This window comes from Passer domesticus, chromosome 1 (genome assembly GCF_036417665.1).
Source record: "Passer domesticus isolate bPasDom1 chromosome 1, bPasDom1.hap1, whole genome shotgun sequence".
In the NCBI taxonomy this organism is placed as follows: Eukaryota; Metazoa; Chordata; class Aves; order Passeriformes; family Passeridae; genus Passer; species Passer domesticus.
Window position 1 is genome coordinate 125056977 of NC_087474.1, and position 16557 is coordinate 125073533.

The 16557-nt window shown below is 34.1% G+C and overlaps 1 protein-coding gene across 8 annotated transcripts in view; it reads right to left on the reverse strand.

Annotated features, from left to right (window-relative positions):
* ASPH (aspartate beta-hydroxylase) overlaps positions 1-16557 on the reverse strand; it is a 114860-nt gene that overhangs the window by 69763 nt on the left and 28540 nt on the right. For all 8 annotated transcript variants that reach the window (XM_064387346.1, XM_064387331.1, XM_064387338.1 and 5 more), the window contains 4 exons: positions 5336-5422; positions 3766-3840; positions 3124-3285; positions 1377-1436 (listed from right to left, as the gene is read on the reverse strand). In XM_064387346.1, the coding sequence (XP_064243416.1) occupies positions 1377-1436; positions 3124-3285; positions 3766-3840; positions 5336-5422 (384 nt within the window). The remainder of the gene's footprint in view (positions 1-1376; positions 1437-3123; positions 3286-3765; positions 3841-5335; positions 5423-16557) is intronic.

Here is a 16557-nt window from a genome sequence, read left to right on the forward strand (position 1 = left end):
GACACTTGCAACTCAACATATGGCAACCTAATGGAAGGCGTTGGGCCTCTCTTTCAGCCTTCTGCTACACTCTGTAGGAAAACTAGAGCAACGACAGCCATTGGTCTCCATCAATATTTTTTAGTATTTATATGATGAAAAAATGCAAACATCCTCCATCTTTAAAATTGCAACGTATCTTCTTTACTAATGTGCAGGAGGTTTACTTGGTGATGGATCTATAGAAGACAAGATATGAACCAGAAACTGACCTTTGACCTAGCAAAATACATACTTTAGCATCTCAGATTTAGAGCAATTTACCTCCTTTCATTACCTAGCTAAATTTGGGGGTTATTTTCCTCTAAAACTACAATTCTTTTCAATGCTGTTAATATACTCATGACACACCTGAGAAAACACAGTAGTGAAGGTAGAGTAGCTTATCCTTTCACTTTGGCAGTATAACAGCTTGGATTGTAAACCAGTTATCCCCCACACAGTTTGGAATAAACAGTGTTAGCTGTATCAAACAAATACAATATTTTTCTGTCACATCGGTGTCACCAAACACAACTGCAAAGTCTAGAGCTAACACTAAGTCAAACATAAGAAGCGTAGTACAAATAGAAATCAATGTCTAATGTAAATGCAAGAGACTGTCCATACTGTAAAGCAACATGGTTAGAATCCTGAAGAAAATACTTATCAGTCAGTAGGGAAATTGCAATATAATGGGAAAGATGAGCTAATGCCATTGTATGAATATAAGGTAATCAGATTAGTCCGAGCCACATTTCAAGAAGCTTTCAAGATTAATTAAGATGTGCAGAAAGACAGTACAAGGATTGTTCAGAATTATGTCCTTGGTGTTGACTTCACTCTCTGATAACAGAGTCAGCCACAAAGAACAAACAGTTCTGAAGGAAACTGTTTGTTCTGAAGGAAAGGTACAAAAAATTGGATGCTCCTAATGCCAAGAAAAATATTCTAGAAGAACCTTAGTAATACAGAGTGCCTGAAGACAATATAAGCAATAAATCTCATTCTCTCTTTTTAGACTGTACAACCACAGATCACTTGCCTACCCAGCCCCCAATAACACACAACAGCCAGAAACACATAAAAAATAAAATGTTTTTGCACCAATGAAAGCAAAGTTTCCATACCTGTCACCTGTTATTTGTAATAAAGATTTTCAACAGCAAGTATGATACAGTCATCCCAAAGTAAAATTCTCCAAGACAATAACAACTAGTATTGAGAGAAAAAAAAACCCACAAATTCAAAATTATCTATTTCTAAACCAGTCCAACCTTTTCTATTTTTCTCTCTCATGTAATTTGTTATATTGAGGCAGAAAACCATTATTACTGAGTATTGAAAAACAAAGATACCTGGAATTTCGTATGGTTCAGACTCCACTGCTCCAATATCCTCCACCATAGGATCAGCATCTGAGAAATAAACATATTTGCACAAATTTTAACATTTTAAAATCAATAAAGAATAACACAAACCCTCTAACAGATATTATATAAGAGCAGTAATATTTCTAAGCTGTAATTCTAAGCAAATTTCCCCTAATGGCAGCAGGACATGTATACATAGACTGAAAAAAAGTTACTATTTTATTTATATACAATATTGAGAATGTGTGTATATAAATAAACTCTATACACATTTTCTCAAAAAAAGAGGACTCTTCACAGAAAATTCTGAATAAATTGGAAGAAAGAAGAATATGTTCACTTCGTCTTCTTAATTGCAAAGACTTAAAGTGAACAGAATTTGAATTTCTCCTCTAGTCTTCTACTTTGACTTGTGCTGTGGATGAGTAAGAGACATACAGAAACAAGGAGGTTTAATAGACCCAGACTGAAGAGTTACTTTGGTCGTGAAGAAAGAATCTCACTGCACTTCCAGACATCAAAACTTTTATATGACATCGATTACATGAGTTTTATCAAAAGGTATCAAGACATATTAAGAGATAAGTAAAAATTTCAACAGTACAAATAAAGAGAATTCAGAAAAATTTCCCCTAGTTGGATTTAGATCATATGACTCTGCTTTAATATTCTGACTTCAATTTTCATCACCCAGTCAATGCCCCAAAGAGACAAGATATGAGTATCTTCATTATATGATGTCTTCATCCCTGCAGGACTTAAATTTAATTAATGCTCTTAGGGAGCCATATTTGAATGAAAGAAGAATGAGAATAAAGTATAGAAAAGACTGTGTTAATAAACTTTAAAATTTAGTTTAATAAACCAAAAGGTCCAGAAACAGACTCCATACAGGTTTTACTGATGGAGAACGAACAGATTGCGAGCAGCCACACCAAGAAGCACTTGGGGGTGCTGGTAGATGAAAAACTGGACATGGAAAGCCTCTCCAAAGATGTGAGAAAAGGCTGAGAACTGTGGTTCTGCCTGGAGGAAGAAATACTCTGGGGTGACCTAATTGCAGCCTTTCAGGATCTTAAGGGGACAAAGAAGCTGAAGAGGGATTTTTTTTTTTTACAAGAGCATGTATTGATAGGAAAGGGGTTTTGGCTTTAAACTGAAAGGGAGCAGGTTTAGATTGGATATAAAGTAAGAATTCTTCACTGTGAGGGTGACAAAGCACTGAAACAGTGCTTCAGAGAACAGTTGCCCAGAGAAGCTGGGCATTCATTTCCAGTGAATGTCTCATTCCTGGAAATGTTCAAGGCCAGGCTAGATATAATAAGGCCAGGCTTGGAATAATCTGGTCTAGTGAAAGGTGCCCTTCATGGCAGAGGGGTTAAAACTAGGTGATCTTTAAAACCCCTTTCAACCAAAACCATTCTGTATGATTACAGTCATGCCTCTCTTGGAAAGAGATATGCATATTTGGAGCACAGAATAATTTTGTTGAAAGCCCATAGAGTAGCAATTAATAATATATGGTTACCTGGATTCCAAAACTCATAGCACTAAAATTCCCCATTTTGATTTAAAATATATGTATTTGCTAGATAAGGATGTCGTTGACACTTCTTAAGGCTCTGTTTTAGCAGAAATTAAAAGTCCCAGTTCTAATGAGTCACATTTTCATTTGTCTGGTTTGGGTTTTCTTTTGGAAATTTATTTTAAATGTATTTAGTCATTCAGATACCTTTCTGAACTGAGTCTGGTGTCTCATATGCTTCTGGAATTTCAGTCTCAAATTCTCTGAGCATGTCATCTGTTGCAGGAGCTTCAAAAGTTTCCCCATGTGTTTCTTCCTTTGCTTGCCAGTGGTCACTTACACTTTCATCTACATCTTCATGTCTCTCTCCTAATCAATAATGCAGATTGTTAGTGAATAAATTTTCTTTGGTATATTCTATTACCAGCAAAATTCAGTCTTCGGTACACCCTTTGTGCTTTCCAGCTAGTCTCCAAAGGGAATGGGGAGTTACAGAAAACTTATCTGCACAGTCCAGCATTATAAACCCAACTTGCCAGCACCTTCTTTGCTCACAGTAAAGGTCAATTCTGCTCTGTCCACTCTTGCCCTCTACACAGTGTTTTCAGGAAGCTTTTGCTAAATAACTGACTTGAGCTATTACTGCTAAACAAGTCTGGATAAGAAGGCAGTTTTAGGATTTGGTAACTGAACTTTCTGAATTTTTTTGAAAATGACAAATGAGTTGATTTGAATGTTTTATGCAGGCAAAAGTACTTTAAGCGCATTCCAAAACCAGACTCTGAGATTCATCTAGCCAATGGCAGTATTTATAAACTCTTCAGCGATTTCTAAGTGTTAATGCATTACCAGGATGGGAATGGAGAGCTTCACGAAGAACAGATTGAATTTCCTCTTCCAATTCTATGTCAGCAGTCTTGTGTTCTAAAAGGATTATAAATTGCAGTGAAGGTGAGCAGAAAAGGCAAAATCTAAACATTAACTCAAGGCTTGCAGCTTTTAGTATGATCAATAATGTTCTTAATCCCTTTCACAAAGTTCCTTAGAGACTGACCTGGTGAACCTCTGCAACTCACACAATTGGAAAAACAATTTTGTCTTGCATATTCTCCAATATAGAAAGTATGCAACTATCACATCAGATTTGTCCATCTGAAGATGAATTGGAAGAATTTATCTACACTGCATTTTTTGCACATATATTTTTCCTGTGGTAATAAGAACTTCAGGTATTATAACTATTCAAACCAAGAACTCTCTTCTAAGGAATTAATTTACTAACACTTTCATCCATTATCTTCCTACAATTTAGGCAGCAGCACTAGGAAGTCATATTTGACAACAAAATGTGAGTTGCAGAAGTAGGGTTCTGTCAACTTCATAAACAGGGAAAACAGACACATTACAATATCAAGGTCTTGTTCTGCTATGAATTGCCAGGAAAAATCAAACTGGTTTCATGGACAAGTGATTGCCATCCAACACACCAACCCAGGACATAACAGGAATTTGTATGAAGTATTGTCTTCATATAAATATCCTGAAATTAACATTGAGAAAACCCTACAATTACACATCTGACAGAAAAGCTCTAAACCAGGTAACAGCTGCATTTTCAAATAAGGATCCAAAATGGCACCAGTTACGAAAAATGGTCCCACAAAAACAAAAGCCACACACACAGAAAAAAAGCCTCCCAACCAGGAAGCCATATCTTGATATATTTTCTAATTGATATCCTAAGAAAAGTAATGCAAGTCTTTTGAAACAAAATCTATATTCCATAGATTCCACTGGACATATGCTCTGGATTTGTATGTTTATGTATTAGGTTCACGTAGACATCACACAGGATAAGCCTCTTCAATAACCAGGAAAAAACATGTACTCTCTGAATAACACTAATCCAAATCACATATGTGAAATGTGACATGTAAAAGATTTTTTTAATATCTCTTAATTCTAATCCATTCTACTAATAGTATAGGGCTTTAAAAATGTTTACTGTTTTTTTAATAGTAGGAACTTCATTTATTGTATTTATTATATACTAGTAATTTTAGCAGAACAGTGAGTACTTTATTATCTTATTAAGTTGGTTGTTGAGAGGGTTTTGTTTCTTTTTTAGGGTGAAGAATCTGCTGTTATTCTGGTTGGATATACAGTTGGAAATCAATCTAAACCACAACCACACATCATCAGAAGGTTATTCTGATGTGCTACACCTACAATGGTCACCATGACATTTTACAATTTTCATGGTCAGCGATTTATAGGAAGTTGCAAACAATGATTCCGGTTAGATAAACTTCAGTAGATAAGCAACACAAAATCTATAAAAGAGTCTGCATGTTAATGACACAGAATTATAGTTCAAATAATGACTTTTGTTTCGCCTATGATTCACAAAAGGTCTTACCTGATTCGACATATGACTTTTCAGCAGGCTGGACAGTCTCCTCAGATTCTGGTGTGGGCTGTGCTGGGACAGATCTTTCTTTAAGGCCTGCATTTTTCAGTTATAAAGTTAACTTTATGCCCTTTTTGAACTGATTCAGTTACAAAATAAGAAAGTTCTTTCAATTAAATTAACTGATGTTACACTCTCCAAAAATGCATTCACACCATCACAATTACAGGGCTGACATAATACACAGTGATATATAAAAAGACTAAAGCATATGCAGATAGTAAACAAAGATGTTTGGAGGACAAACATACAATACGGAGATAAAAAGGGACAGAAATTTAAGCACTTACTTTTATTTCAAAGTAACTGAACTAATGACTATGGTATTCTCAACATCTATTCAGTATCCAGTAAAAAAACAGGCAGCAATTTTTTCTCTCTGTTTTCAATTAGGGCAAAAAGTGTGCCCTAATTGATCAATTCTATAGGTCCTGTGAAGAACTAATTTGAAATTTACAAAAAGCTGCAGAGAGTAAGAATTACTTCAAATTCATCTGTTACATCTTAGAAGACATGATTAAGATTAGTTTGTTTTGACAATTAAATGACTATAGAAAAAGTACGACTGATGGAATTTTGCCACTAAGATTGTGACTATCTATACCACAGTCTCTTTCTAGATCAAAACACAAGGAAAAGAAAGCAATCAATAACTGTAATGATCAACACCATCATCATGGCAGGAGACAAAGATACAGCTGTGATAGATCATGTCACATCTTAAGACACCACATGGTCAAGAACATGTTGGTATTAGACTAATTCTCCTCTCAACTCTCCTTTAGGAGGGTTCAAGCAAAACTTATACAAGAGGTTCAGACTGGGCATAAGAAAAAACTCACACACCCACAATCCCCCACCTCTACGAGGGCAGTGAAATCAGTGGAAAAGACTGCACAGAGAGGCCATACATTCCCATCCTTGGAGGTTTGAAAGAACACACTGGGAAATGGCCAGAGCAACCTGGTCATTCCTCTGAAATGATCCTGTTTTGAGCAGGATGTTGGAACAAGGACCTCCCCTAAAGTCCCTTCCAAATGGAATTTGCTGATAATCCTACATCCAAGGTCAATTGAGGTAAGATTCCCTTCTCAACAAACACCACTGCCCAAAGCAAACTAGTTTTTCAACAGCTATATACATGGAAATCTATAGAAAAGATAGAATATCAGAAAGCAAAGGCTAAACTATAATGAACACTCCTATAGTACCAGCAATCTTGTAAAAGCAACTCTTGAGTGGATAAATATTATATTTCATGTAAGTACAATTTAAAAAATAGAAATTACCACATTTCTATTGGAGTCAAACATCTCAATGCAAATTGGACTAGTATGTCTCACACCAAATTTGCATAGAGAGATATCATTTTATGCATTATGAGAAAAATGTGTTTATTTCAAGTAATGGTTACAGGATAACAGAATTAAGTCTATCTTATAATATTATTTAGTATTATTTAAATATATTATTTTATATTATATTTATATTATTATTTAAATTTCAATTATTTGAAGATAGGTAGTTAGGCCGTATCCAAAAGTAGTGTAACTAAGAGTCCACCACTTTGGAGTCAAAATAAGAAGCTAACGAAAAATGAGAAATGTACACTTAGTTTTTGGCCAATTTTCTTCTGTCAGTAACAAAACACCCAATTAGAATATTAAAAAATATTATTAAGACATTAATCTTTTCCTGAAGGACTACTAATGGCTACAAGAGTAAGAAGTTACTTCCTTCTACAACCATCTTAGGACGGAGACAGAACCAGCAACTCATATTAATCACCCTCACACTTCAGGATCCACGAGCATGGAAACAGCCACCTTGCTCTCACAAACACAGTTCAGTTACTTTACACATACACTGCTTTAAAGAAGCCTTCTTACCCTCAATAACCAACCCCATATTCAGATCCAGACAACCGCATACTCTGCTTCATGAACAATAAATAATTCAAAGCATTTCAAAAGACAGCCAGTACTCCACACCAACAAGCACTATGGGTACTTAACAGGAAAGAAGGAACCAACAAGAGTGTGTCTTTGTTTCACTTGCACATTTCTCAACCTTCAAGTTTTTATACGTCTATTGTGCTAAACACTCATTTCTATTCAATCTTGTCAAGTATGAAGTATACCAAATCATTTACTTTTTGTAAGGTATTATTTTCTCTCTTCTGTTTATTAAAATTGCATTTAGCTTTTACTTGTCTGGCGCATTTTTTGAGTTTATGTGGTGACTTGTTGCATTAAGTTTAATGACAATAACACTTCATAGAGATATACAACAACACAACAGATCTCTGGGGCAAAAAGTACTTTATTTTGTGGCTGTCTGTATAGCCTGAAGTGCTGCTCAAATAAAATTTTCTTTGGAAAGGAAAAAAATAAAACAACCCAACCTTTCCAGAACCACATAAACTTTGGGTCATAGATACAATATGTTAATCAGAACAGCAATTCATTTGAAATTTCACTCCCACACAGTTAAAAGTTCTGGCACATTACAGGAGAAAATAACAAGTGATGTGCACTATTCCATTGTGGCACCATCCTTGAGAAGTGTGATTTGAATGCTCCTCTGGTTAAATATGCATTTAAACACTTACCAGAGCAAAGCTGAAAAAGTATATCTATCATCACCAAAACCTAACAGAACGTTCATTATGGAAGTGCATTTATTAGATTTTATTCTCTCATATTTTTTGCTAGGCACTGTAATGTTCACAAGGCACACCCTCTTCCCTCCCTCTTCATGAATTTATAAATATTTAGAATGTACTTCAGAGCAGATCATCTCTGTTAATTATCACAGCCAGAATCTTAAGATACTGTACTGTTTTCTACCGCTTTAATTTGAACTATTTTTCACAACTGTTTGAATACTTAATTTTCTCTTAAAAAAAAAAGTCTTTAACCTTATTATCACATCTTATAACTCTAGGGATCAAAGCATGATGCAGACATATGTATGGAACGGCTGAGCTATGTGTACTGCCAACTGTTATACACAAAATTTTAGCAAAACCACAAACAGAATTAACCTTCAAGACTTCAATCTTAAATTACCATCCACATGCACAAATATACTCATTCTCAATTTCACTCCTCAGTTTTGTTTTCTTGAAACTAATGCTGTGGTACATCAAGAATCAATCTTAAACTTCCATTATAAGTTTTGCTCTGAATCCTGTGCAATTGTATTGTGCAATTCCATAAAATATACTTGCTTTCAAATTTATTTGGAAAATATTAATCTCTAGATAATATTGACAGCAACCATAGAGTCAATAATATTCTGAAATCTCTCTATTATCTCTGCAGAAATGTTTTTGCAACTTCATTTATTCTAATGAGACTGTTGGATAAATCCTTCCTTGATGCTGAAAATACAGAAGCTGTAAGAACAAACTAACACAAGATTCTGCTTATAGAAGCATCATGCACTTTAAAGTGTTGAAGAAGATAATAGCAAAATATCTAAGCTGTTATCTAAACAAGTTTAACCAGAATAGAGGAGTACTAGCATATCACATCTTAAATGCAACTGGAATACAACAATACTTATCAATGATGAAATAGATGGCCTAATTTTCATCAGTATTCATTGTCAAAAGGTTTGCAAACTTGGAAAAAAAATCAAGACACAGTTAAATAAAAAGTGATAATGAATCAAGATTTCTAACACAAATATAAAGAAATAAAATAATTAAGTAAATAGGGAATGGAAGAAAAGCAGAAACATATTGTCATGGGATCAAAAGGCAAAAATAGTAGCAGGAACATTTTGATTGAATATACCCTGAGGTCTCATGAAAAAGTGCAACTCTCAGGTTGGTTTGACTATTTGTGCACAAAATAGTTTTCTCAGGGAAAAAAAAACCAAAAAAAAAAAAAACCAAAAACCTCCCCCCCCCCCCAAAAAAAAACCCCAAAACAAAAAAAAAATCCCCAGTTTCCTTAGGGAAAGAATTTGGCAGAGAATAGGTTACATTTATTGGGTTAATAATGGACACTACAGTCCATTAATGCTCCTCTTGGTTGTTTCTGTGAAATAGAAATATTTTAAGAGTTTTCACTATATGTGTCCAGGTAAGCCTGTTAATATTGCTTTTAAACTTGCATTTGATATAGAACATTAGACTTTCATCTCCACATCAAGCAAATACAAGTAAACAAGGAAAGAAAAAAAAAAAACAATCGCAAAACCCCAAACCCATATTTAGAGTAGACTTGAAGTAACTGGCATCAATTTGGCATTTGAATGTTTTCAATACACATTGGTAGCCAGGCACATTAACATATGTACATATTTGAGTTTCACAGCAGACGTTTCTGCTTTGTGTTTATAATACCAGTACACACAGAAGTTTTAAAAAAAATTATATATAGCCTTTGTTCACACTTATTTCCAGAAAACATTATTTTCTTATTGCTATATTTACCACATTCATATAAATATGTTGAATTTTACATTCTTGAGGTCTGTTCCTCATTAGCAGAACAGGAAGTCTTGTTTATTTCTTTTCTTTCTTGTCTTCCTTGGATTGGCTTTTAACTATCCTTTTTGTTTCTTTGTCTTTTCCCACCTGAACAGTGCCATCCTTTTCACTGGCTGATCTTTTTGTAGTCTCCTTGGATTTCATACTTTTTTCTAGGCCTTTCTCCTTTCCTCTGTCTCTTTTAGCCTTGTCAGAATCTTTCTTTAATTTATTCATATCAACAGCTTTCTTGTCCTTTCGATCAGTAGCATCTTTTCCTTTCCTGGTTTTCTTTTTTTCTTCTTCATTTTCCTCCTTCTTGGATTCCTGTTTCTCCCTTAATTTCTTGAGTGATTCTTTAATAGCTTCTTTTACTTTTAAGTTTTTCATTTAAAAAAGAGGAAATGTTCAATAAGAGAACCATTCTTAGGCCAAAAAACATCTTATGAACAACCATGTAAAAGCTTTGATCAAATTATTATTTAATGTTTGTTAGATTTAAACTTGTCTAGTTAACTCCTAAGCTTTAAGCAATTTAAACAAATTAGTTTTGACTTTTAGGAACATTTCACACCATGCAGCCAGCAAATAACCTTGGCTCATACTGCAGCTGCATCCAAATGAAGTGTTAATCTAGAGAAAACCATGCCTCTATTATCTTACTGCTAACTTCTGCAGAATGCTAAAACCACTTTTTTGCCTGTGAGCTTGAAAATCACAATAAATTTTGAACCTTTGACAACAGTGTAACAGTTATTATACAAATTTGTAATACAATGTTTTACTGATATTGCTACCTCATATTAAGCAAAGACTTAAAAAAGGTAACTGAAGTACGTATTGAGAAGTACAAGTAATAAGAAACAGTGATGTCCTGATGAATTAAATTAAGTCCAAAAAAGTTAGCTGGGTTAGACTAAACTCAGTGAAATCAAAGCAATAATTGTAAATTGGTTCTGACAACTTTGCTTTTCAGTTATCAGTAACATTTTTTTCTTTGTTTTACTTTTGTAGTTGTGTCACTTGTGCTTCTCTACTTCAACTCACATTTGGCTGTGACAGGGCATACAGATAATATGTCATAAGAACAATCAGAACAGAATCCTTGAAATTTATTTTCAATATATTTAATGTTCGATATTTACTTCCATTTTGCCATAGTGTTGAAAATATGTCAGTACCAGTAGAATTCTCCAGAATAAGGAATTTTTAAGTCAATAAAATGCAGAGATTTTCCCATTAAATCTGTATGCAATATTTTAATTTAATTTTGAAATTAATACTCCACATTACTAAGAAAGTGATAATGACTTTTACATATAAACAGCTCTATTTTTATTTAGACTTTTGAGAGAAACTACAGCCTGTTGAGGCCAAAAATCAGGTCAGCCTCTAGCTGCTGTGTAGTGTTTCTGTGAACAATTCAATTACATAGCTCGGTCTAAAAGAAATGACATCATATTTCCTTCCAAATGGTTTTTGACATAAAACATTTGAAATACGCCATTTCTTTATTCTCATATGAAACATTGAAAAATAATCCAAAACTCATGAAAGAATTGCTAAGTGACAGTTATTACGTTCTTTGAAACATGCAGTTTGCAACCAAGTTATACCAAGCACAATATGGAACAAATGCTAAAAATTTCAATGTGATGCAAGATGCTGAGAAAAGCCACACTGCAATGAGCAGCAAACTTTCCTTAGCAAATACACTTTTTTCCTCATGAAGGTTTGTATGGTGAATAGCATGCATTTTTCATATACAGCTAGGAAAAAACACCTTGCAGTCTATATGTGGTTAATGTAATATGGAGACTGTTTCCATAGCCTCATGCTGCCCAGCAATAACTGAGCAGATATAAAAAGCTACACACCTGAAGTACACCTGTACCTTGGAGCTTGCTGAGGCTAATTAGCTTTTTTTTTTGTCTTCAACTCTATGACCTGTTCATACAGCAATGTAATTATAAATAAATACACGGCATAAATTGGTTGCAAGCTATCCCACACTAAGCTTTCAGAAAATGTTGCAATCAATCCTGCAAATAATATTAAAGGTTAAATTATTGAACTTTGCCTAAATACCAACTCCCACAGGAAAAAAATAGATCAAACTATTAAAGTACAGCCTTAGAAGAACTAAGGCGCTCAAGTCCAATTAGAATATAGTAATGGTATCATGAATTCATGGAAGATAACAAAGGGGATTTCATACGGAGCAAAATCATACTTAAAAACATGCAGAATATTACGTTATCATAAACTACTTACAATCTAAACAAGACATCTGTTGTAAAAAAAATCCACACAAACGAAATATAATCTCTAGTTAGGAAAGCGCTCACATTGCCACTGAATTTCAATCAGTAATAAAAGAAAATACTGAGAAATTGCAAGAACAATAGTTTGCTGCACCATTAGAAAATATTTAGCCAACATAGCTAGCATTAGTAAACATTATAACCCACAGTTGATACTTGTAATGCACATGCATTTCATATATCATTATCTGCATAAAGTTCCGCATGAAAAAGAACATTAAAAATACCTTTGAGTTTAGTTTTTTTCTTGGCTACCCCTCCTGGCTCCTCACCTAATTAGTTGCAAAATGGAAATAGGTTATGAGCATATTTGTGATATTTAATAAACTTGACATTAAATTTTCCAACCTGTCATGTTATGTAAATAGTTTACTTTACATAGCACACTACAATGCTACGGAAAAAAATACAAAATAATAACTCATTAAAAATAAAGCAACTTCAGTTGCAGGACCATCAGAAGTACTGACGTGAAAGACTAACCAAAGAAAAGCACCACATTACCAGATGCTACTGGTGGAGCATCTGAGCTTGGAGATTGCTCAGCTCTCTCCAGACAACTGCTGCCACATAATTATACCAACACCTCCTCTGATTTCTCTGCAAAGTATTTGCCAGTTCCCTCTCAAATGCACTAACTTATGTTTCTATAAAATTTTATAAATATTTTATAAACATGTTAAGTCAAAAGGCCTTCAAGTACACAGGTATTGCAGAGTATATAAACTGTTTTATTACAATAAATTACAACATATGTTTCTTTATCCAAAGGAAAAGAAATGTTTTGGCAAAGGTATTGCTCAGGTCTGAAAAGCAGTTACCAGTTCATCAGGGTTAAAATACTTAACTGCATTACTTCAGACCCCTTAAGACTGTTAGTCTTTTACCATTGTAGCCAACAAACTGAGAGCAGTCAGCCTCTTGATTGTACTTTATAGCTAGTACCACAAGAGGCATGAAGGCAAAAGCCTTTCCAAATATACGCATAATATTTAGCTTCATCTTTTTAATACCATTAAAAGAGACTGGATTACCACTATCATGATGCTGCACATTAAGACTTAAATCCCACAAACAGCAATTTTAACCACAAAAATCATGTAAATTGCTATCTAAAAGCCAACTAGAAATAAAAGCTGAAAAGATACAGCAACTAGGTATTTTTAAACTCATACCTAATCTTATTAAACAAGAAGAGGTATTCCCATGTCTCAACACTAGGCTTCTCATTCAGACATACAAAACACCTACACTGAACATCTGCACCATGAGCTTAGGTTTTCAGAAAACAGTATCTACCTAAACTGTGTCATATATCAACATTTAATCTGAAAAAACAAACAATACTCTGATAGTCTATACTAAAAAATGAAATCATAAAATTAAAGAATTTAAATGTAAAGTCATTGTAATCACCTTGCATCTAACTTTTATACTGCATACTTTCAAAATATCAAGTGTTGACATTATGGCCAAAATTGTTTTAAAAAAGGTTAATCAGTGAAAATACAGGCTTTAGATTAATTTCCTTACAAATTCATACCTGGGATATGAGTCTTTTCAAGCTCTTCCCTCATAGATTACCATCACTGCTGAAGTCCAGAGCGCTAACTTGACTAAAATCATTATTCGGTCTTACTATTTTTACGCAGTGTATGGAAGAATAAGTTAACTTTTTTTTTTCATATAAAAGGAAAAATAGACTCCAACTTTCATTTACATCATCAATGAAAATATAAACAATAAAAGGTATACAGAAAAGTTGCACAAAAGCCATACTTAAATTTACAGCTCCTCCCCACTTTTCATATTAAAATTAAACATTACTGGATATTTTAAGATACTCTTAAAAGCATGTGTTGACAAAGAAAACTGTAAAATTTTACAAGTATCAGTATACATAAAAATTATCATAGAGATATTTCAACATATTTTAAAATAAACATATATTCACTGGGTTGAAAGATTACAAAATAGCTTGTTACTGATTACTGCTATTCCACTTGTTAACCATTCACACAAGTAGTAATTTTGTTTCAATCTGCTTTTATGCAATGAACAGCACTAAAGTTCTCAGCAAATTATCAATTCATGACATAACTGTATAAATCACATAACCTTTAACATCTTAATAGACCTGTTCACAAGAGAAATATGTAAAATAATATATTTTAAAACACTGGTATTATGCAATAATCACAAGACCGAAACCCTGCTGCATCGTGGTTCCCACCTGGACATGATCCCTACAAGGGGAAATCCCTACAGCACAGGGAAGTCTTACTTGTCTGCCCCAATTATGCTGAAGCAAGATGGGTGCAAACCCGGTTTTCCAAGATAGCAATGTCCAGGGCATGTGACAAAACCTGGCACCTAAGGGAATTCATCCAAGACTTAGGCTCTTACAGCACGGAGACACACAAACAAATGTCCAGAATTCTATAAAACATGTAGTTGAACTTGTGGACTCTTATTCTAAAGTCCAATGCAAGTGTCTTCACACTTGTTTTGAGCTAGTTTTAAAGCTCCTTCTTTTTTTTCCATTTCATCCCACATTATAAATGTCCAATGCTGGCAGTGCAAGAAGAAAATACACAATTTATAACATCAAATGTGAGTATAATGGAAGGTCAGAAATGGCTACTACTTGGAGTTAATTAAAAAGTTAAGTTCAAAATTAACATAGGTGGACAAGTTTAAAATATTTTTAAAATAACTCCTTCAAATAGCCATTCTATAAATTAAATACTCCTCTCAAAGTGGTTATTTTCATACAGTGCTTAAAGGTGGTCAGCTTGGTATCTTAACTAACCTTTTGAAGCTCAGGAAGACTACAATGCATTCTTAATCTGCAACAAAGTCCAGCCATTCCCTCTATTTTTCCCCATAAAAACCTTCAAGAACATTATCCACAAACAACCCCCAAGTAAGACCAGAGATTTAGAACTTGAGCATCAGAAAAAATATATATAAATACTATTTTTATTTAGAAAGATAAGCATTGCAAAACAAAAATAATAGGCAAAAGGCTCTCCATTTTTGAGCAGTTTCCCAGATGTTGACAAAAAACATTCTCATATTGAGAAACCTGGCATGTGCAAATACTATTTTATTCACTTAATAATCCTGAAAACTTTAATAGCCTTGCTAGACAAAAAGCTTTGCCATGTGAAAAATATCCTCTAAGTCAATTTCTCCACAACCTCTACCTGCATAAACACTTTTAACCTGCAGCACCAGGAAATAAATGTAAGCCAATTAAGGTGGTTTATTCACTTAGATGTGAAAAAGGGAGAGGCTACTTTGCATTTACTGCAGAAAGCACATGGGCCAGGTTAGCACTAAACAGCTGACAGCACTTGCTATCCTTCTGTAATTAATGCAAACCCTGGATAACAGAATATTAAGTGTCAAGTTTTAGACCACTAGGGCTGGTGTTCAGACTCTTGCCTTAGTTTATGATGTTGCATCAAGAACCTCTTTAGCCACACAAAAAATTAGCAAAAGATGTTAAAATTGCAGTACCAAAAGAGGAAATACAGATCTATAAGCCAAAATCATTATTAACATTTTTTCTCTCATTTTATTTTCCTTTTCCAGAAGAACTGCAAGTCAGAAAAAACTGATTGCTTGTATATCCCCCTGCACATAATTATTACTATGACTGTGCATTTATAATATAGTATATTAGATACAAAAGGTCATCTGCTAAACAAAATTAGTTTACTAACAGAAAGCTAACATCCACTTACCTTTAACTGAGCTCAGAATGCTTGTCTTACCAAAGCCTGTAACTCTCCAACTGCAAGAGTTTTACATTCATACAACTAGCATGAAAACCCCTCAAACAACAAAACACCAAACTTCAGTATATTCTCCACACGTTGCTTTAATATCTCTTGCTTATTCAACTGCCTAATGTCAGAAGAAAAATCCAGATCAGATAGAGGTGGCAGAAAGCATTTTTTTTCCCTGAAGTCACGGGTGTGTTTATGCTGCATCCTGTATGTGAGCAGACGTAAGAATCCAACAAGCAAAACCTTTATTAGCCTCATCTTGAGACACACATCCTAACTGATCATGAGGAAGACAATACTTAATGTATTTCATGCTACCATGACATCATTACCATAGCTGCTTATCTGATGGAAACCAAACAGGGAACACAGTAACACATCTCTGCAAAATGACTGACCTGCACACAGCAGCTTTCCCCAGCTCCCAAATTACATTTACAACACAGGTGGGTTTTACCTCTCCCATCTGACCATGAAATGAAATTAAATCTTTCTCATGCTTCAATATATTCTTCTTCCATGCTGCCATCTAAATGCAACCTATACCAATAACAGGTATGAAAATAT